Source organism: Tenrec ecaudatus, chromosome 10 (genome assembly GCF_050624435.1).
Source record: "Tenrec ecaudatus isolate mTenEca1 chromosome 10, mTenEca1.hap1, whole genome shotgun sequence".
Lineage (NCBI taxonomy): Eukaryota > Metazoa > Chordata > Mammalia > Afrosoricida > Tenrecidae > Tenrec > Tenrec ecaudatus.
The window spans coordinates 145,525,115-145,548,080 of record NC_134539.1 but is presented as its reverse complement, the minus strand read 5'-3'; the positions used below and the strand labels follow the sequence as shown (position 1 = coordinate 145,548,080).

Below are 22,966 nucleotides of genomic sequence, written 5' to 3'. Positions count from 1 at the left end.
CCCTTAAGTGTTAGCCCAAAAGTCTCAGTGTTAACCAACTACTTCCATCATGTCAAAAAGGTTCAAGATGTGTAAAACAAGAGTTACAATGATGTAGAGACTAGCTCTCTAAGCTTTTGATGAAGTGTCACATGTGACCATTATAGTAGTAATCTAAGTCTTTTTTGTTTATGCTTCTTGTGCCTACGTACCAATTAAATCCTGGGCCTAAAGGGTGTACAACATTACCGATGTGAGTGAACCATCTGTACTGCCGAGCTATTTCCAAGCATAATTGGCAACTGAATAGATTGATTTGTTCTGTAACATTTTCTCAATTCAAACAACCATCGAAGCAAATTGCAAATGAAGTGATTCATAAAATAATCCCTCTATTTACCCAGCTATCTAATTGTTACAATGATCTTCCAGACAAGTCTCCTCCTTACTGGCCTCCTGATTAGGATCTCCAGGGTCCTCAATTCTCAAATGTTGATTTTGAATATTTCACGTTGCCAAATGTAATCCATTAAACTTACTGACACGCAAAACAGATAAATTAAGGGATCCGCCCTGCTTATCTTATCCCTGGGGCCTAGGCACCTATGAAATAGAGTAATTTCTAATCTCAGAGCTCATCACATTCAAAGGAGATGTGCTATGTAAACAAAAGGAGTGACTACATGCATGTTTCTATTTTCTAATTAAAAAAAAAAACAACCAAGTATCCATACCGCAGATACAAACACAATGTTACACAGAAGCCTAAACACGGTCACACTCCATGCAGAATTTCGGTATGGTTTGCTCAGCTTCACTGAGCCACTGATGTCCTTTTCCCCTTCTGATTGACTCTTTCCCTCTCCACTCTCCATACATCAGCAGCAGCACTGTGTGTTCTGAACAAACAAAGCACCTAGTATGTCTCACTCTGCTGGGCTCACAGGCTCCTACACAAGTCGCCATAAACATGTACGTGCACCAGGATGAGGTTTTGGTGGCACCGCCTACCACGCCATGAGCTCTTCTCTCCTGTCTTTGGGGCCCTGCTCTCCCCACCAAGTTTGACTGGACCTGTGATTGCATCACACATAGTGGCACATGACTAGGTCATGACCAAGAGGTATGATGGGACAGAAAAAATACAGGGAAGTCCTACTTGCAGCCTTAAAATTAAGTGTTTTTTCCTCCTGTACTCTTTCTGTCTGAAATATGGAATTTTAAAGATAAAATCGTCTTCCAAGAATACTGCCACTTCACACCCTGATACCATAGCCAGATGCTGAAGACGGCAGACCCTCCCCCACAACCTCCTGGACCCCCATGACATCACAGAGCAGAGCATCCCTGCACATTCTAAAGTTTTCCATGAGAAACAAGTAAGCTCTCCTCTTCCAACAATCACAAGCTATTAAGGGCAAATTGCAAATAAAATGCAAGCTGAAGGAGGGAATGGGATCAGAACTCCTGGTTAGGAGAGGCTATGGACGATGGTGGAAGCCCAAAATCCATTGGCAGGGTCCACACGTGGATTGAGCCTCCAGTGAATCCCTCTGACCAGAGCTGAAAGACGTGTTGGCTGCTGTGCTACCAGACAGAGAGCACTGGAAAGTCAATGATGGCAGATGTAGTTTGATTAAAATGTGCTAGCTTATCATTTGATCTTAATTGACTCATTCTAAAGTTGTTTCACTAAAAAAAAAAAAAACGTGAAGGGCATGTGAATTAAGCCTCTGGTGAATACCCTCCGACCAAAGATGGGAGTGTGAATAGCCCTGTTACCATATGCAGAACACATTGGAAAGTACATTACTGCAGATGCAGTTGGGTTAAAATTCGGCACCTTGAACCCTAACCCTAACAACCCTAACCCTAACCCTAATCCCAACCACCCTTACCCAAACCCTAACCCTAAACTTAAGTCTAACCCTAAAGCTATCACTAAGTCTAACAACCCTAACACTAAACCTAATCCCAAACCTAACTCTAAACCTAACCTTAGCAACCCTAACCCTAACCATTACCCTAAAAAACCTAACCGTAACCTGAACCCTAACAATCCTAATCCTAACCCTAACCCTAACAACACTCACCCTAACCAGAACCCTAACAACCCTACCCCTAACACAAAACCTAACCCTAACCCTAAAATTAAAAATAAAATAAAATTTGGCACCTTATCATATGATCTCCTTTTTGACCCATTTTAAATTTGTTCTAGTTTTTAATAGTGTCTTTCTTTTCAATGGGGGTTTGTTTCTGTTTTACGTTGTTACTGTTGTTTGGTTCTTTCGTTAATGTTTTTCTCTGTATGAAATCCAAGTTAGGTAAATTGATACAGATGGTACCAGGATTAATGGCTCCATGAGGGGAAGGCTTGGAGAAAATGTGGCGCTAATAGTAGTGAGTACAAGAAGGAAAAAATGTTCTACAATTGATTGTGGTGGTGATTGCATAACTCTTGCACTACATAATTGACCTTGAACGTGATTATACTATTGAACTGAATGATTTGGGAATTATGTGACAATAAAACAGAAAATATTAGAGTAGCAATCAGTTTCACACATTTAAAAGACCATGTTCTTCTTTTCCACAATCTCCTAGCAATTCCTCTAAAAGCACCTCTCTGTAACTTTGTTTCATTCTTTTCAAGTGATAACTATTGGTCTTAATAAGCAAAAAACAAAATTTGCTCAAGCACTTTATAAAAGGGAACCTACATAAATGATTAGCTGCAAAAAGGGGGAGGATTTTAGTAGCCCATTCAGCTATTAGTAAGTATTCTTGATAGTTCACCAATACTCACAAGCACTGGTTTTCTACTAAGTCGCAAGGCAGATTCTGAAACTCTGTCCTTAGTCACAATCAGTCTCTCTTTCACTTTGAATGGATCTTTTTTTTAATAGCATTTTCATAGCATCGTGTGTGGCTCATTGGGAAAATAACTGTTCAAGTGGGTGTATAAATGTCTAAATATTGAAAAATTCAGTATGTAATATCCGAACTTCCCCTTTATCAGTAGCTTCATCAAATTCATCAGAAAAGTCTTGGTACGGCAAAGCCGTCACGCTCCCACTGACTCGGACAAGTTTTCCCAAATTCTAATTTCCATTGAAAATTCAAATCAGGTGAAGAGACAGCACTGAAGTGGCCAGCTCATTTGGCTCATTTCTGGCAAATGTCTTCCTAATACCCAAGTCTGAAGAAGCGTACTTTGGTAGGTCAGACATCCTGAACATAAAAACGGTGCTACCCATGGACAGCAGCTTTTGTCACCCGCGTGCTTTCCATGGGGGTAGCCGCCTACGGGGCTTCACTGCGTATTTTCTTTACGCATGTGTTCCTTGTCGTTCAAATGACGCCTGTTAAAGGCATACCAAAATGAAAAACCAAACTCGCTGCCATCAAGTCGATTCTAGCTCACAGTGACCTTCAAGGGCATGGTAGGACTGCCCCTGGGGGTTTCTGAGACTGCAGGTCTTTTCTCCCGCTAAAGGCATAAGGATTGACAAAATTAGTATTTTTCATTGTTTGCTTCACCAAGGACCTCCGTAAGTAAAATGAGCATCCACCCGACCCTGCAAATGCGGCCGTGAAGAATGCAATGAACGCCTGTGCTATTTGGTACCACCGCTGTGCTTTGGTGTGGTGGATTATGCACTGGGCAAGGTCTATGTTCCAAAGCCACCAGCTGCTCCCTATGAGAAAGATGAGGCAATCGGTTCCCTTAGAAAGACGTAGACTCGGAAACCCTACCCAGTTCTGCCCTACCCTGGAGGGTCGCTGGGACACAGCATGGATGCCACAGCAGTGGGCTTCGACAGAGTACGGCTTGGAGTCACAATGCAAACGTCAACAGCGGACAGGAACATCTAAGGACTATTATGAAAATAAACTTGACCCACAGGCTCCCCGAAGAGCCTCAGGAATCCCAGGACTCCAAGAACCACGGCCCTAGGGGAAACTGTTACACATGCGCATTCGGTTACAAGACAGAGTTCTTTCTGTCAAGGCCAAACATGAGAACAGAATCAATAAGAGAAGGCTAAGAAATTGTGGCAGGATGATTTAATAGAAAGCGATGCAAATGAGCCACTCTAGCCGAGCGCCTCACCACCATCCTACTGAGAAAGAGAAACATAGAATTTAGCGCCGGTGAAAGTCAACTTCTTAGAAGCCTTTTTACTTGTAAATATGTTGGCATTAGTGGTACATCATGTTTTCAAAGCAAGGGAAGAAATTATGATCACATACAAAAGCAAGGACATGCTGACATGTAACCCAAAAGCCAAACCCACTGCTATGGAGGCCACTCCGAAGAAGCCTACGTAGGAATTTCCAAGACCAGAAATCCAGGCAGGAGCAAACCGCCACATCGTTCTCCCACAGCAGACACACAGAGAAGGTGATAAAGTAACTGGGAGGGGCAGACAGCAGCCTCCTGAAGTATTGGCAATGATCTCATTCCCTTGCATAATTACTTGTTAATTTAGTGAGGCTGCCATGCTGTATTGCACAATACAAATTGTTTAAATATGCCAATTCTCTTGTTGATTAATTATGTCAATGATTCTGAATTTCATATCTTGAATTTATTGCCATTCTACACTTAAGCAGCAAAGTCTCAGGGGGGAGAAAATAGCCTAATGGCATTACATTAGACAGAAGCAACACCCTGGTTAGGCAATTGGTGGGAACACTTGACGTGGGTGAAGGTGAAGTTCAAAGAACATTTTCAATTTCATAAAGTGGACAATTTCTACCATCTGTTCTCTGAAAATGGATGCTTGCTCTGAAACTGACCTCCCCTGGCTGTGTCGTCTCTTCTTTCATTTTCAGTGACAACGGTTTTCCAAATGTCTTAATCTATGTCAAGAACCTTCTCAAAGAATACTAAAAAAAGTCCCGGACTTGATGATGCTCACTGTCACACAAGCCTGTGATGTGGCTCACAGAGGAAATGTGTTAGCAATTAGCAAGGCAAACAAGTCCATGTATATTTGGGATGAGAGGCTAAAGCTAAACTAAAAGACCCTTGTCACTGAACATGTGTTCTCCCATAACGCCGCAAACCCTGAAAGCTTTTATACATGTGTGTATTCAGACACCAAAAGAAAACCATGAGAATTCTTCAATTATGTTAAAATAGTTACAAGTACCACAGAGTTGCTGTCCTAGGTATTCCCCATACACTTACACATTTGAAACACAAGCAGTGTTTTATTAAGTTTGATCTATAAAGCCTAATTTTAAATATTTTAGGACTCCCTATAACATTAGTAGAACTAAATACTTTATTAAGCCCTTCAGGAAATAGATGAAGAGGTCTTTATAAAATATCTTATCATTCAATTCACTCCTCTCTTATTGCATGCACTATTGAACAAATGCATCTGACACTGAAATTTCTGGATGTGTAACATTAAGAACTGAATAACCTAAATTACTCTACACCTCTGAAATTAAAAAACAAAAAATAAGATTTACAAATAAAAGTCATCCAATTTTTCATAATCTTGAAGTTATGAAATGCTTTCCTACACATGATAGATCCAGATGTCAAAGTGGAAAGACGGATCCCTCCAACTATTGAAAAGAACACGTCTCTATATGAACAATGGCCTCACGCAAATCAAAACACATGTACAGAAAAAGTATTTGCTCGTAATATGACATAGGACTGGACTCAACATGGATATATTGCTCTTAGGAATCACTATGAAAGCAAACAATTCATTGAAATTATGGAAAAGAACAAGAAAAGACAAGTCACAAAAGTGAAACAGAAAAAAGCAATATATATATATATATATATATATATATATATATATATATAACAAAACAGGTTCATTCTCACGTGGAATGAAAGGTAGGCAAATATCTGAATGAGGTACTATTTTGCATCTCACAAATAAACATCAAGAGTTTATAGTCCAAAAAAATAAAGATTTTATAGTCCAGGACTGATGAAACAGGAAAATGTCCACCTACACCACTGCTGGACATTTAAACAGACACGGCTCTAAAAAATAAAGTTTCACTGAGTTCTGAGTATAACTGACCTATAAAAATCCACCAACTACAAGTATGCAATCCAGTAGTTTTTAATGTACTTAGAAAGCTGTGCAATTACCATCACAGTCTGAATTCAGTACATTTTTATCAGTCCCAAATGAAACCCAGACTCACTAGGCACCACTTACCATTCTTCCCACCCACGCCTGCAGCCCTTGGCAGGCCTAAACTTACTTTGAGAATGGCAACTTGTCAATGTCAATCAAAAATGTAAAATGCGTAAGTCTGTGGCTGAGCCATTCCATGTCACGGAATTTATACTATAAAACATATGCCACAGGAGCCCCTTGGGATTACAGACAGACCACTCCTGCTTTCCCTTTACATAGGGTTTCGAAGCAGCTCGAAACTATCATGGCCAACCAAATAGAACAGGAACAACCCTGCATTTTCACAATTGTTATGATTCACCGACATAACCAGAATGGGGTTGGGGGCAGGCCATGGAATGGGAGACGCAGCAGAGATTTATCTATAATGAGCCCTTTCAGGAACCTGATGTATGAAATGGAATTACTGGTAGGATCCGGGAGAGTGACATACATTCAAAGCTGCGAGACTCGCCACCATCCTTGAGGGGGTGCAACCATCTCTAAGAAGGCCAGCCAGAGCTGTTTCACCTCAAAATCGGTCTCATGTTTATAAAAATTTTGCCCTCAATGTGAACCAGCTGAAACAAAAAATGAGGCTTTCTCCTCCTGTAGAGTCGGTCTTGGAAACCCCCAGGAGCAGTTCTCCCCTGTCCTGCAGGGTCCCACGAGTCAGAATCCACTCAAGGCAGTGAGTTTTATTTTTTAGCTTTGAGGAACTAACTGATTCAACCACTTCTTGCAATGAATTCATTACCGTGACTTTCCCTGCACCTGTGGCTTTTAAGTCATTGAACAAGCTCTGAGCCTTTCCTTGCATGAAACACTACGTTCCCAAACATGGCTCATCACTGGAATCGCCTGGGGATCAGGTTAAACAACAGATCCCTTGATTTCCACCCCCCGCAAACCCCCAATCCCGAACTACTCCCCACCGCCACCACCCAGCCAGGAGACTTTCTGATTCATTAATTAAGTTGCTAACGGAGGTCAGGGACTTATATCTGCACCTGTGTTTGAATCTGTATCTCACCAGGTGATTCCAATGGTCAAGCAAGTTTGGGAACCCAAGTGCTAATTAAGTCTAAATAATATGAACCACGTGCACCTATTCCAACTCCAACATTCTTACAGACACTGTTATCAATGGACCTCACTGGAATTGGGGGCAGCATGTGCACAAAGATAAACATAAGAAATGTCTTAAAACATTGTTTCAGCAAAGCGGTGTGGACACCTCAGACAATAAGAACCCATTATCAATAAAACAGGACACATCAGTAAAAAATTTTAAGTCACTCTAAAAAATCAGGCCATGTTGCTAAAATGAGCAAAATATAGAGCTAAGTTAACAGTACAAGATACAAAACGATGTAGTGCATATGATGTATGATCCCATTTATATTTTAAAAATGAGACATTCATAGAAAAATTTTAAGAGGATACACATTACATTTTTTGCAATGATTACCCCTATGGACTTAAAGTAAAGCACTAAGGGAGGGATGATTAAATATTTACCTTAATATTTCATTCCAAAAACCCATGAGTTGAAGAAATCCTATTTGCTGCTTGAAAAAACACCACCCAGCATCAAGCTCAGTATTTTTAAAAGAGATTTAGATGAACACATGCACAAAACACATCAGAATTGTTTTACAAGGATATGCAATGCTCAGCCGGACTTCAAAGCAAAAGCATTTGTCCTCATTCTCATTACATGTTTAACAATAGTGATTTAATCAAATAAACATAAGCTTACATTTCTGAAGGGTAATTATGCCATTTCCTAACATAACTGTGCATATAAAGTTAAAAATATATGTCTAGAATTAAGAAAGCAACATGATGGTTATTGTCAGCAATGAAATATCAGCAATGAAAGCAGTAAAATAAAAATTCTATTTTTAATGACAAGTATTTCCTCTACATTAATAATATAATTAACATTGCTTGTATTTCCAAATGCAATCTAAACTGCTACCTTTTTACTGGCCTCAAACAAATCTTGATCACGTTTGACTTTTTGAAATTTTATTCCATTTTTGTACATAATAAATTCCATTTTTGCACCTTACACTAATATCCAAAAGGCTTCTCTAAGTATTAATATTCATTCTGAAAGTTAAAATATTTATTTATGATACGAAGTTTACAAATGGCACTCTGTTGGCACCATCCAGTTAAGTGTTGGGCTCCTAATCTCGAGGTCTGCAGTTCAAACCCATCAGCCAATCCTTGGAGGAAAAATGAGGCAATCTGTGCCCATAAAGATTTAAAGGCACAGAAACTATATTAAAGGATTACTATGAGTCGGAAATGACTCATGATGGTGAGTTTAAGATTATAAAAATCTGTCATTTCAATGTATCATTAAAAAGACAGAATTTTTACCCCACACAAAGAGTTGAAGATACATATATAAGAAAACTCATCTCAGGATTATTTACATTAATGAAAAGTATAAACAATTTCACTACACAACATTACAAAAAGAAACAATGCACACACAAAATCACTCCATCGAGCCAAGGCCCACTCAAAACGACCCTGTAGGACAGGGCAGAATTGCTCCTGTGGGCTTCTGAGACTGTAGCTCTTTATGGGAGTAGAAAGTCCTGTCTTTCTCTCACAGAGCGGCTAATGACTTTGAACTGAGGACCTTACAGTTAGCAGCCCAAAGCGTAACCAAAACATCAGAAGGACAAAAAGAGGATGTTTCCATGATTTAAAATACAATAGACATTTAAAATACTAGAGGCTTAATATTAAATACTATGTACTATATGTGATAGCATGAAAAATATTTAACATATGTACAAAGAAATATGTACAATGTCATCCCAAATTTCTAAGGAAAGAGACGTGTTTATTATCTGAGAAAGGCTAAACACTAATATTTATCAGAGCTGTATTTCTGCATGTTAATTTCATAGGTGGTTTTATTTCCTTCTTTACACAAACTATTTTCCAAATTTTATTCAAATTAAAAGATAACGTATATCACTTTATGATTTAATTAGAAATACTACTTTAAAAGAAGATGACACTAAGTTCTCACATGTGGGCAACTCAGCACATATTTTGAAATGTGTTATGACAAATAAAAGATTATGATCAAAACATTTCATCCAAAATTTGCAGAAACAATTGTATAACTGCAAGAGAGGGTTGTTTTTGCCAGAATGTTCCCTGGTATGTTTTAAGAAATGTAGTCACTGAATGTTCACAGGCAGACTTTTCAATGACGCTAAAATAGACCCAGTCATTTGGAATATGCACACACACACACACACACAACCCTCAGAGTATGGAAAAAAGAAAGCCACAAACATTTAACAATGAACACAGTAGTGTTAAATACTGTTTCTTTCAGTACATGTGTGGGGAACTTTGGAGTGCTTACTCCTGACCCAAGCTATCAACATAGAGTCGAGAGTCCTTATTTCATGAAAAACAAAAGAAAAATTGGAAAAGTCAACAATTAATTTTAATCCTTTTAATTATTCCTAAAAAGTGGTACAACAGTTAAGAAATTAGCACAAAGTAAATTAGGAGTAAGAAAAAAAAAGGATGGTTAGAAATAACTTTGAATACGTTTTAAAACAATGACCAAAAAATATTTAAAATAAGAGCTCAAAACAAAGTGTCACTGCATATAACAAGTGTTCCCTTAAAACGGGCTTATAGAATATAATTTGTGTTTATACCAACTGTTTTTAACTACCAGGAATGCAATAAGGAAGAAAACTCTACATTCCTCAAGTTGGAAACACTAAATGACAGATAAGACTGAGATCAGCAGCAACAATGTGTAAGACACTTAAAAGAAAGAAATATTATTCTCCATCATAAATAATTATTGTAACAACAAAAGCAATGTCTTTTGTGATATTTTGTGAATAGGGTAGTAAAAAAGAGCAAAAAAAAAAACCCACCCTCGTGTTAAAGGAACCAATCAGAAATTGAACTACAGAAATTTTACAAGATAAATTAATAACAGTATTTAAATAAATTTATTACAAATAATAATATAAGTCTAGTAAGATCTACATGGTACATTACAATTTGAAAATTACATAAATATTATCTTCATTTAATTTGGGCAATAATCCTGCTAGAATTATCCTCTTATTGAAATTAAACTGTTTTAACTTACTGATTTCTCTAGGTCATACAAATAATAAAAATAGTTATTTAGCTCCACTCTGCCCTAAGGTTCCCATGAGTCAGAATCAACTTATTTACAATGAAGGTGGAGGTGGTAGAGGTGGTGGAGGTAATGGAGGGGTGGTGGTGGTGGTGGTAGTGGTGGTGGAGGAAGGGTGGTGGTGGTAAAGGAGGTGGAGGTGGTGGTAGAGGTGGTGGTGATGGTAGAGGTGGAGATGGAGGTGGTGGTGGAGGTGAAGGTGGTGGTTGTGGTGGAGGTGGTGGTGCAGGTGGTGGTGGTGGAGGTGGTGGTGATGGTGGTAGTGGAGGAGGGGTGGTGGTGGTGGTGGAGGAGGAGGGGGTAGTGGTGGTGGTAGAGGAGGGGGTGGTGGTAGAGGTGGTGGAGGAGGTTGTGGTGGGTAGTGGTGGTGAAGGTAGAGGTAATGGTGGAGATGGAAATGGAAGTGGAGGTGGTGGTGGTGGTGGTGGAGGTGGTGGACGAGGTAGTGGTGGGTGGTGATGGTGGAGGTGGAGGTGAAGGTGGAGGTGGTGGAGGTGGTGGAGGTGAAGGTGGAGGTGAAGGTGGAGGTGAAGGTGGAGGTGGAGGTGATGGTGATGGTGGAGGTGATGGTGGAGGTGGAGGCGGTGGTAATGGTGGTAGTGGTAGTGGAGGGTGGGGTGGTGGTGGTGGTAGAGGAGGGGGTGGAGGTGGAGGTGGTGGAGAAGGTTGTGGTGGGTGGTGGTGGTAGAGGTGGTAGAGGTGGTGGTGAAGGTCGAGGTGATGGTGATGGAGGTGGAGGTGGAGGTGGAGGTGGAGGTGGAGGTGGAGGTGGAGGTGGTGGTGGTGGTGGTGGTGGTGGTGGTGGTGGTGGTGGTGGTGGTGGTGGTGGTGGTGGTGATGGTAGAGGTGAAGGTGGTGGTGATGGTAGAGGTGAAGGTGGTGGTGATGGTAGAGGTGGAGGTGGTGGTGATGGTGGTATTGGAGATGGAGGTGGAGCTGGAGGAGGTGGTGATGGTGGTAGTGGAGGTGGAGGTGGAGGTGGTGGTGATGGTAGAGGTGGAGGTGGTGGTGATGGTGGTATTGGAGGTGGAGGTGGAGCTGGAGGAGGTGGTGATGGTGGTAGTGGAGGTGGTGGTGGAGGTAGTAGTGGAGGTGGAGGCGGAGCTGGAGGTGGTGGTGATGGTAGAGGTGGAGGTGGAGGTGGAGGTGGATGTGGAGGAGGTGGTGATGGTGGTGGTGGTGGTGGAGGTGGAGGAGGTGGTGATGGTGGTGATGGTAGAGGTGGAGGTGGAGGTGGAACTGGAGGAGGTGGTGATGGTGGTGGTGGTGGTGGTAGTGGTGGAGGTGGAGGTGGAGGTGGTGGTGGTGTCGTCAAATCAGCTGTGACGCAGAGCAATGCCACGTACAACCGAACAGAACAGTGTCCAGCCCTGAGCCACCCTCAGAATTGTCTGAGCCCACTGTAGGCACTGTGTCCATCCATTCAATGGAGGAGCATTTCTTCCTTTTCCCTGACCCTCTACTTTGCCAAGAATGATGTCCTTCTCCAGTGGCTCATCCCTCCTAAAAACATGTCCAAAGTGAGACAAAATCTGACCAGCCTTACTGCTAAGCATTCTGGTTGTACTTCTTCCACGACAGATGTGTTTGTTTCACTGGCATGTCATGATACTTCCACTATCTTTGCCAACAGCATAATCCAAATATACACATTGTTCTGCAGTCTCCATTATTCAGTGTCCAGTTTTCGTGTACATATAAGGCGACTGATATTACCAGGATGTCGCCAAGGTGACCTGAGCCCTCAAAGTGACACCTTTGGTCTTTGAGATTTTAAAGAGGTCTTTGCAGCAGTTTTGCCCAATGCCAAACATCATTTGATTTCTTCACTGCTGCTTCAATAGGCATTGACCATAGATCCAAGTAACATGAAACCCGTAACAACTTCAATCTTTTCTCCATTTGTCATGATGCTATTAATTGGTCCAGTTGCGAGGGTTTGGATTTTCTTTACATTGAGGTATAATATACACTGAAGGCTATCATCTTTGAACTTCATCAGTAAGTGCTTTAAATCCTCCTCACTTTCAACAAGCAACTTGAATATTGCAGGTTGTTGATAAGCCTTCCTCCGATTCTGAGTTCTTCTTCGTGCATTTCAGCCTCTTGGATGGTGGATTATTTTATCTGCGCAGCACACAGATTGTGTTTGTATGGGAAAAGGACACAACCCTGACGCACACGTTCCCTGATTTTAAACCACAAACTGTCCATTTACTCTTTCAACCATTTCCTCGGGTGTGCAGATTCTGCACGAGCAGTTAGTGCTGTGGAATCCCCATTCTTAGCAATGATATCCACATTTTGTTCTGATTCCGACAGCTGAATGCTTTCACATAGTAGTCAATAAAACACAAGTAAACACCTTTTGGGTATTTTATTCTTGAAGCCAAAATCCATTTGATGTCAGCAATGAAATCCTTTATTGCACGTGCTTTTCAGAATCCTGATTTCCTGGCAAGTCTTTATAGGAGTAAGGCTATGGCTGGCTTTGTCTGTTGCAACATTTTACTTGTGTGTGACATTAATCATATTATCCAATACTTTCCATAGTCTGCTGGGTGAGCTTCCTTTGGAATAGGCACAGACAATGAATCTCTTCTAGCCAGCTGGCCAAGTAGATGTCTCCTAAATTTCTTGGCAAAGATAAGTAAGGGATTCCAACATGCATCCTTTTGTTGAAAATTTTCGATCGGTATTGTCAAATCCTGGCCCTTGTTTCACTAATTTCTTCCGTGCAATTTCAACTTCTTTCTTGGTTCCCCAGTTCTTGGTCCTATGCTTTCTTTAGAAGCAGCTGGAAGTCAGTCAATTCTCATTTATCACAGGGACCCAGTGTATTCCTCCCAGCTTCTTCTTCATGCTTCCTGCGTCATTCACTATTTTGACCACAGAAAACTTCAGTGTTATAACTCAAGATGTGAATTTTTTTTTCACTTTGGTTTCTTTTTACGGTGTCCCCCCCGCCCTACTTCTAACTCCATAGCCTATGATTTTAACCAATAAATAATAAAAACAAAACTAAATTCATGGCCATCGAGTCCATTCCAACCCTGTGGAACAAGGCAGAACTGCCCTGGTGAGTTTCTGACATTGCAGTTCTTTGAGAGAGTGGAAAGCCCCATCTTTCGCCCAAGGAGCAGCCAGTGGTTTCCAGCTGTGGACCTTGCAGGTCGCAACCCAATGCATAACCACTACCATCTCTTTGAAAATTCTACTTTAAAATGGCAAAAGAAGGTATTGTCATTTATTAGCAATAGTATAACCTTAAGTGGCAGATTCAATTAAACAGTGATAATAACAAATGGCAAAATTAAGAACACAGTTTTCATTTTCAGATTTCTAATCTAATCGCTTTCTATCACATCACACAGATAACCACAGTGTTTCATCAATGTCAAAAGCAAAATAATAATTATAATGATTTTCAAACTTACCAGTACAATTCAAAATTTAAAGCCAGTGATCGTTTGATCAGACTCCCCACAAAGTCAGATATGTTTATAGACTACAAAATCCTTATTACGATCCAGTAAAGCAAGCATGCTCACATTTAAATGAGGAAATTGAAGCACAGAAAGGTTAATTACCGTATATACTCATGGGTAAGCCGAGGTTTTTTATTAATAAATCTTTTTATTGGGGCTCATACAACTCTTATCACAATCCGTACATACATCAATTGAGCAAAGCACCCTTATTCATTCGTTGCCCTCGTCATTCTCAAAATTTGCCTTCCACTTGGGTTCCTGGAATCAGCTTGGTTTCCTCCCACCCCCTCCCCGCTCCTCCTTCCCCCTGCACCCTTAATAGTTTATAAATAATTATTTTATCTTATCTTTCACTCCCCGGAGTCTCCCCTCATCTGCCTCCCCATTGCCCATCTCCCAGAGAGGAGGTTACACATAGATCTCCAAGATCGGCTTTCCCTTTCTACACCCCCTTCCCTCCAGGTATCACCACTCCCACCGCTGGTCCTGAGGGGTTCATCCATCCTAGATTCCCTGTGTTTCCAGATCTCTACTGCACCACTGTACATCCTCTGGTATAACCAGGTCCGCAAGGTAGAATTGGGGTCATGATAAATGGGAGGGGAGGAAGCGTTTAAGAACTAGAGGAAGGCTTTAAGAACTAGAGGAAGGCTTTGAGTTTCATTGTTGCTACACTGAACCCTGAGTGACTCATCTCCTCCCCACTACCCCTCTGCAAGGGAGTAAGCCGAGTTTTTTAGCACGTTTTTAATGCAGTTCTTGTGGTACGATTAGGTGCCTCAGCTGCTCTGGGGCCGGCTTATACTCGAGTATAGACAGTCTAGACTTGAGTATGTGGCCATTTAAGGAAAGCAATCCAGATTTCAACTCTGGTATTCCTGACTTCAAGCCTGCAGTCCTGGTGGCACAGTGGTTACTCTGCTAACTACAAGGTCAAGTCCAAAACAACCGACTGCTCCGTGGGAGAAAGACGGGGCTTTCGACTCCTGTAGAGTTAGTCTCAGAAACCCACAGGGGCAGAGAGTCGCTAAGAGTCACCACTGACTCAGTCAATAGCAGTGAAAGAGAGGGAGAGAGATTTCCTAACTCCACGGAGCCCTGGGGGCACGTGGCTGAGTTAGCGGTTCAAACTCACAAGATGCAGGACAGTGAAAGATGTGGCAGTCTGCTCTTGGTCTTGAGCACCACATAAGGCAGAGCTACGCTGTTCTCTAGGGTGACTGTGAGCTTGGACCAACCTGTCGGCAATGGGTTTGGTTCGGGTTTCCATTCGTGACACCACAGCTTATAGCCTTCACCTAAAACAACACAGCCTCTTTGTTGTTGCTGTTTTTGTTGTTCGGTGCCCCCAGTCGGCTTTGACCCATGACCCGATGCACAACAGAACCAAATGCTGCACGGTCCTGTACCGGCCTCACAATTGTTCCTATGCCAGCACCCATTGATGGAGCCACTGTGTCAGTCTATCTCCTTCAGAGCATTCCCCTTTGGTTGCGGCCCTTCCTCTTTACCAAACCTGATGTCCTTCTCTGGGGACTTGTCTCTCCACCACTGCTTGTCAGTCTGGCGGACTGTGGTGGCTTGTGGGTTGCTGGGATGTTGGAAGCTGTGTCACTGGTTTTTCAAATGCCAGCAGGGTCACACAAATGGAACAGGTTTCAGCAGAGCTCCCAGACTAAGAACAGACAACCAAGAAGCAGCTGGCTCCCCGCTTCGGAGAAAGAAGTCCCTGGAAACCTTATGCGTAACTTGGAAGCATAGCTTCTTCAGTACTTCTGTTTTTACATGACCAAAGACAGGTAGTTGGTTATGCTATTAAGTTTGGTTTAGCAAATCCATTTAAATACTAAGTATAACAGATAATAAGAATTGTGGAACTAGAAAGATTAAATTACAACTAAGTTGATCTAAAGGGGGAAAATTATGCATTCAATGAGAGAACAGATGCTGTATCTTTGTCCCCTAGCTCCTGGTACCAGTAGTAGATCCTCAGGAGCTTTCCTGTTTAGTGAGAGTAAAGTTGGGACACACAAGATGGAAGACAGATGTTACAAAACAGAAAAACACTGCCTTTCCTTCATTGCTAATTTTACGAGGACCGGAAATCTCACGTTATACAACAAAGGTTAAGCATTGTGTTAACAATTATATACAGCAGAAGCATCTTGGGCCTACCTCTTTCTCATGCATTCGAGAGAGTAAAGGGTCTTCATGAAAACTGCTGGATTTTCTCAAGCTGAATTTGGGGCTCATCTGTTGAATAAAATAAACAACCCTTTAATACCTTTGCAAATCTCCTCTCGCCTCAGCCCAAAGTGAAAATCTCAAAGCCCGGGCCAAAAAAGAGGAGCGTTGCAGAAAAAGGGGAACTGTTCAACTCCAGGTGGTTGGTGTTCAAACAACTTCTATGCTTCATCATATGAGTCTATTTTATTTTCTGTCAAGAGTTTCTGGTGTTTTTAAAAAATACCTGTCCCTAGGGGGAAAAAAGTCAAGTGAATGTCTTACCTACCAGAGCAACTGGGAGCGGCTTCTGTCTCAGATACCGTGGATTTTCTATCTGAAATTTTAAAAATAAGAGAAGCTTTATTAATTCTAAATGATTGCTCAATGAAATATAAAATTAAGCTGCTATACAAGTTGACTCTCTTTTTATTTACATTTACTTTACTGTGACTTGGTACGAGTTTACAGAAACAGTGGTTTTTGAGTCTACCATCATGCACACTGTTCTCTGACATTGGTTGTAACCCCCATGAAGTAACGGCACTCTCCATTTTCTCCTTAGGCTTGCTGTTCCCGTCAGTCTTTCTTCCTTATCCCTTCCTGACTTCTGAGCTTTATCCTTTGGCAAGGGCTGCCCTTTTAATCTCTTATGGGGGATTACTTTCCAAGGTGTACATACCTCCCTGGTGCTAATGCTCACCTTAGAGACCTATCACTTGGCTGAAAGTGGAGCCATAGATTTGAGCTCAGTCACCGGTTTGAAGGGTGTCTAAAGGCCCATAGCCTCAAGGGTTCAATACCAGTCTCTCTATCAGACAAGGAAGATTCTGGGGTTTCTCTTAGATTTTTTCCTACTCTACCCAGACACCTCCTTGTGCGAGTCCTTTCAGAGTGGCCAGCAATGGTAATGAGTTCCTACCTAGTCCTTCTGCTGTGCGAGGGGTGGATGCAGGGCTTCACCTGGTGCATTAGTCTTTTGGACTATTTCTTGGTGCCTTTCTCTTAACTCTTCTTTGTTCCAGACGCAGAAAAAACAATAGTTGTGCCTTGGATGACTGCCCACAAGCTTTGAAGATCCCTTACTGCTACTCATCAAAGCAGGAGACAGAACACTGTCTTTGTGAACTGCGTTATGCCAGTTGACCCTAGTGCTCCCTTACAGTTCTGAGCCCCTGGGCGCAGCAATGTGTTCCAGTGTCTGGTTATGCCAAAGACATGTTCATAACTTTGCCCCGGATTGTTCTACTTTATCTATGGATATATTGGCAGCATAGTCAATAATTTCATAAGTGTTCAGGGGAAAATGGATTTAAAAGGTAACGCAGTTTCTTCATGAACTTGTGAAGTCCTCTAGTAGCTAGAAATATCACCAATAAAACCTACATATATTTATGGGCCGAGCACCACTTATCTTCCTTACCAGTTCAGCGGTGCGTCTATGTACAAATCCACTCGTGACTGCAGGATGGTGCATGCAGCAGTGGTTACCTCTGTGGCCTTGAACGCATGTGCTCCTCCCAGAGACTGCGTTGGCCTTGATCATTTTGGGCTGCCCCCTCATTGTACATTGCCTTCTCCGTCACCTAGGTGGATGTGTCTACCCTCTAGCTGGTGACTTACTCCCCTTTCCCCTCCTAACCGTGGTAATGAACACTCAAAGGGTGGTTCCTGACCTTGTGGAAACCCTTTCTGGACTTTTTGACCATTGTGGCCTCTTACAATATGCGTCTCTTGGCGAGTAAGTCAATATCACTAAAACTCCTCTAGGTTCCTCCACGCTCCGAGGCGTTTTGAAGATCCGTTGCGATTCTTGAGTGTTAAGTAGCCTTCTGCCGTGTGTCAGAGCCAGGCCTTGTTTTCTCCTTCACCTGTTGAGGGGCACTGCAGTGCTCCCCTCTGGTTACTGCTGTGAACGAAGCTACTATGACATCACTAGAAAAGAGGCGCTTCCAAAGGTTACTTGAAAAATGGAATTAAGAGATAATCTCATTTTTGCACCATCTGTTAGAGGCTCCCATTCCCCGCCCGTGCATCTGTTTGTGTCACAGCTCTTACTTCTCTAGGACACATACCTACTCAGTAGATTGCAGGCATACGTGATTATTTCCATTTCCAACAATTTAAAGAAACGCCATCTCAGTTTCCACAGTACTGTACCATTTTCAGGTGTCACCAGCCATGTATGGCAGTTCCAGTCTCACCACACACTTACTGGCATATGTTATTTTTTTGTTTTTGTAACTTTGCTGTGAATACAGGAAGGAGATAGTATCTCACTTGCTTTGATTTGCATTTCCCTAGTGGCTGGTGATGGTGAGCATTTCTTCATATGTTTGTCAGCTGCCCAAATATCTTCTTGGGTGAAGTATCTATTCATCTCCTCATCATATTTCTTCATTGGAGAGTTTGTTTTTTGGTTGCTGCCATTTTCCTTCTTTCTTTCTTTTGTTAAATCAATTTATTGAAGGCTCTTACAGCTCTTATCACAATCCATACATCGATCATGTTAAGCACATTTGTACATATGTTGCCATCATCATTTTCAAAACATTTTCTTGAAATCAGCTCATTTTCCCTCCCTCCCTCAAGAACCCTTGATAATGTATAGATTTTTTTAATGTCTTATACTGAATGCTATCTCCTTATTGTTTGTCCCCCTGTGGGGGAGGGTATTATATGTCGATCATTGTGATCAGTTTCCCCTCGCTCTCCCTACCTTCTCTTCCCCTCCTGGTATTCCTACTCTCATTATTGGTCCGGAGGGGTTTATTTGTCCTGGATTCCCTGTGTTTCCAGCTTTTATCTGTACCTGTGTACATGCTCTGATCTAGTCAGATTTGTAAGGTAGAATTGGGATCATGGTAATGGGAGGGAGGAAGCATTAAAAAACTAGAGGAAAGTTGTATGTTTCTTCAGTGCTATACTGCACCCTGACTGGCTCATCTCTTCCTTGTGACCCTTCTGTAAGGGTATATCCAATTGTCTATAGATGGGCTTTGGGTCTCCACTCTGCACTCCCCCTCATTCACATTAATAATGATTTTTTTTCTGGATCTTAGATGCCTAATACCTGATCCCATCGATACCTCATGATCACACAAACTGGTGTACTTCTTCCATGTGAGTTTTGTTGCTTCTCAGCTAGATAGCTGCTTGTTTATCTTCAGGTCTTTAAGACCCGAGACACTATATTTTTGATAGCCAGGCACCATCAGCTTTCTTCACCACATTTGCTATGCACCTGTTTTGTCCTCAGCAATCGTAGCAGGGAAGGTAAGCACCACAGAATGCTGGGATATTAGAACAAAGTGTTTGTGCATTGAGGGAGTACTTGAATAGAAGCCCAATGTCCGTCTGCTACCTTAAATACTTCACATATAAATATATGTCATAGATCTATTTCCCTATCATTATATATAAAGATATTTACATATGTACATGCCTGTATTTAGACCTCTATAAATGTTCTTTGCCTCCTAGCTCTTTCCTCTGTTTACTTTCCTCCTGTCCCCATGATCATGTTCAACCTTCATTCCTGTTTCAGTAATTCCTCTCAGCTACATTGTACTTGATCAAGCCCCACCAGGCATCCTACGCCCTCCTCACCATCAATTTTACATCCTTTGTTGTTCCCTTATCCCTGGGTTTGTTGGCACCCCCTTTCCTTTCCCCTGCCTCCCTCTCTCCTGTGTCCCCTCAGAGCCATTGGTCCTATTGTTTTCTCTTCCGGGTTGTATATCCCCACTGTCTTATATAGATAGAAAGGCAAAAACAATAATAAGACCCTAAACAAAACAAGAAAAAACAACAAAAAAGAAAAGCCTTTAAATAGTTCCAGGTCTGTCTGTTGACCTTTATGAGTATTTTCGAGTCAAGCCTGACGGGGTGCCATGCTCTGGCCCCAAAGTCTATTTTTAGTATTCCTCGGGACTTCACTGCTTTGCTCCCCTTGCTACCCTGTTGCACGCCCTTAGTGTTCCACCCCAGTGTGGGTGGGGTCAGGTCGGGAACAATTCCCGCACTGTGTCTCTCTCCAGTGCTGCCATTTTCTATAAATTTTGTCTTTGCAAAAAATTTTAGGAATAGATGACCTACATGTCTTAAGAGCTCATTTATTTATACAAGTGTTGTGTTTTTTAGAGGTTCCCTAAGTTGAAGGAGTGATGGTGGGTTAACGGGTTAAATGTTGAGCTGCTAATCAAGGGTTGGCAGTTCAAACCCACCAGCATTCCACGGGAAGAAAGGTGATGCGATTTGCTCTTATAAAGACTTCTAGTCCTGGAAACCCATAGAAGCAGTTCTACTCTGTCTTGCATGGTTCTGATTATTTGGATTCGGCTTGAGGGCAGTGGGTTTGGTTCTGGGTTTTGGAAACGTGTAAAACGTTGACTCCTCTATATGCATAAACCTAACTTCATGCCCCTCTCGCTGTCTTAATTGTTCACCTGAATCTTCCATTATTTCCTACCTCACATTTTATGCCTCCGGAATCCTGAAGGATGTATATTAGCCTGAAGACGATCCATTTTCTGATGTCTTTCTGCCTTTTTACAGTTCTCTTGTCTGTCCCTCTAGCCTCCACATGCATGCTCCTATTCACCCTGCAGGCCTCAATTTAATGAGTAACTTCTAGGTTTATTTGGTGGATGAAACTTTCAACTTCCATAGCAGAAACAGTACAAACATCAGCAACAAACGTGGCTGTAACTTCAGATAAAAAGAAGACCACAGCAAGTAAGAATCAACTCAAGAAAAGAACAATAAGCACAACAGGAACTGATCCAATTCAGAAAATAAATGAGATGAAAGAATCAGGAAAATACCATCAAAACAGTGAAGATCAAAGTCAGAGTTGTGCAAAGGAGATGAAGATAAAAATGAAGTAACAGCTAGAGACACAGAATCTTGACACGGAATTAAAATCCAGAAAATAAAATGGAAATAAAAACATATTTAAAAGTAATCAAAGAGAAATTGATTTTTTAAAAGAAAACATGCAGTAAGAATCCAATGGATGTACAGTGAGATTTCCAGGAGAGGAAAATCAAATACAATTGACTACTGGATACATGAAAGAAAACATTGTTTTTTTAATAAAAGAAGACCTGAATCAGTATAGTGATACTTCTCACTGTTTACTCTAGGAACCGGAACTATCAACTCTGAAGCACAGTCACTATTTTTAGGATAATTTTTAAAAATCTGGACTACCAGGAAAAAGAAGTCTTTTCCATAAAAATAAACTACCTAGAAACTCCACACAAAGGGGAAATCAGTGGTCACGTGGTACCATCGAGTTGAATTCTACTCATAGTGGCCCTCTGGGGGGCCAAGTGAAACTGCTCGTGGGGTCTCTGAGGCTGTGAACCTTTAAGGGAGCAGACAGCCTCATCTTTCTCCCACAGAGCGACGGGGGGGGGGGGGGGGGTTGAAACAAGCCTTAAGGTTAACAGCCCAACATGTACATGGCTATTCAAACAAACAAACCAAGCTTACTGCCAATTGAGCCGATGCTGACTCAGCAACCCGTGAGTTTCCGGCTGCAATTCTTTAGGGGAGTAGAAAGCCCAGTCTTTCTCCCTCATAGCGAGTGGCTGGTGGTTTAGAGCTGTGGACCTATGGTTAGCAGCCCAATGTGTAACCGCTATGCCGCCGAGCCTCCTTTCATAGAGAACCAATAGGACGATGTAGAACTGCTCTTGTGAGTTCAGAGACTGTAAATTTTACAGAAAGAGAAAGCCTCATCTTTCTCCTCAAGAAAGAACAGTTCCCCAAAAAGGACCCCATGTTTGGTAAAACGGTGGCTCGGCAAGAGAAGACCTTCAACAAGATGCACGGCTACAAGGGCTGCAATAATGAATTCAAGCAGAGCAGCCACTGTGAGGATGGCACAGGCAGGCCCGGGCACTGTTTCATTCTGCTGGACGCAGGGCTGCAATGAGTCTACAGCAACGTGCTAGCACCTAGCAGCAACAGCTACGTGAGGAGTCCTACTTACACAGTGGTTAACGCATTTTCTTCCCAAGCAAGAGGTGGGTCGTTTGAAGCCAGAAGCCATTCTGCAGGAGAATGATGTGGAAGTCTACTTCTGTAAATACCACAGCCTTGGAAATCATACGGGCAGTTCTACAATGCCATACAGAACCGCCATGTGTAGAACTGACTCAGTGGCAAAAGCTTAAGTGCGTGCATTATAAAGTCATCCAGCAAGAAGCAAAGTGCACTCGAATATTCTTATTGGCAGGTACAGATATGAAAGGTGAGTAAGCAGTCTCTATTTTTGGAACAGACACAGAGACAGCATAGAAATCAAGTTCTTTAAAGACCCACATATTATCTGTGAGTCAATAAAATTCTAAATCATGATGCGAAATTAAATATAAGGAGGGGGAATAAGCTAAGAGGAAGTAGAATTATCGAAGATGCTCAAGCACTAATTAAGTTTTCATTTTAACCCCCAAAGCTAAGACGACCATCTGTAATGTACTCTGACCCAGCTTTTCATTTACAAGCAGGGTATAAAATATTGGTTAAGCTAATTACAATGTAGCATTTCCACCATGCAGAAGTAACTGCTATTTCATCCGCTTCATCTTTCCAGCCCAGTAAGCACAGCGGCTAAGGGCCCTTCCGTTATCATAAATACCTTGTCCCAAGTTGACTGTTCTCATTCTGAGAAGCAGCAGTGGGCACTGCCCACACCTGAGTCTGCTGCGGCTGCGGCTGCCATTCGTGCCTATAAGACATTGAGCTTGTCTCGCTGCCACTGTTCACATGTAATGGAAATTATTCAGAGCGAAGCTTGTTCTTGAGCCCGTTTGGAGGAAATAAGCAATCTAGTTTCTGATTTTCTAAGAGTAGCCACATGTGCTTTGAAGTAAACTGCTCCCACT

General features: G+C 41.9%; 1 protein-coding gene across 8 annotated transcripts in view; it reads right to left on the bottom strand.

The window, feature by feature from the left end:
• CEP112 (centrosomal protein 112) overlaps nucleotides 1-22,966 on the bottom strand; it is a 469,815-nt gene that overhangs the window by 395,757 nt on the left and 51,092 nt on the right. For all 8 annotated transcript variants that reach the window (XM_075562120.1, XM_075562124.1, XM_075562123.1 and 5 more), the window contains 2 exons: nucleotides 16,360-16,407; nucleotides 16,023-16,100 (listed from right to left, as the gene is read on the bottom strand). In XM_075562120.1, the coding sequence (XP_075418235.1) occupies nucleotides 16,023-16,100; nucleotides 16,360-16,407 (126 nt within the window). The remainder of the gene's footprint in view (nucleotides 1-16,022; nucleotides 16,101-16,359; nucleotides 16,408-22,966) is intronic.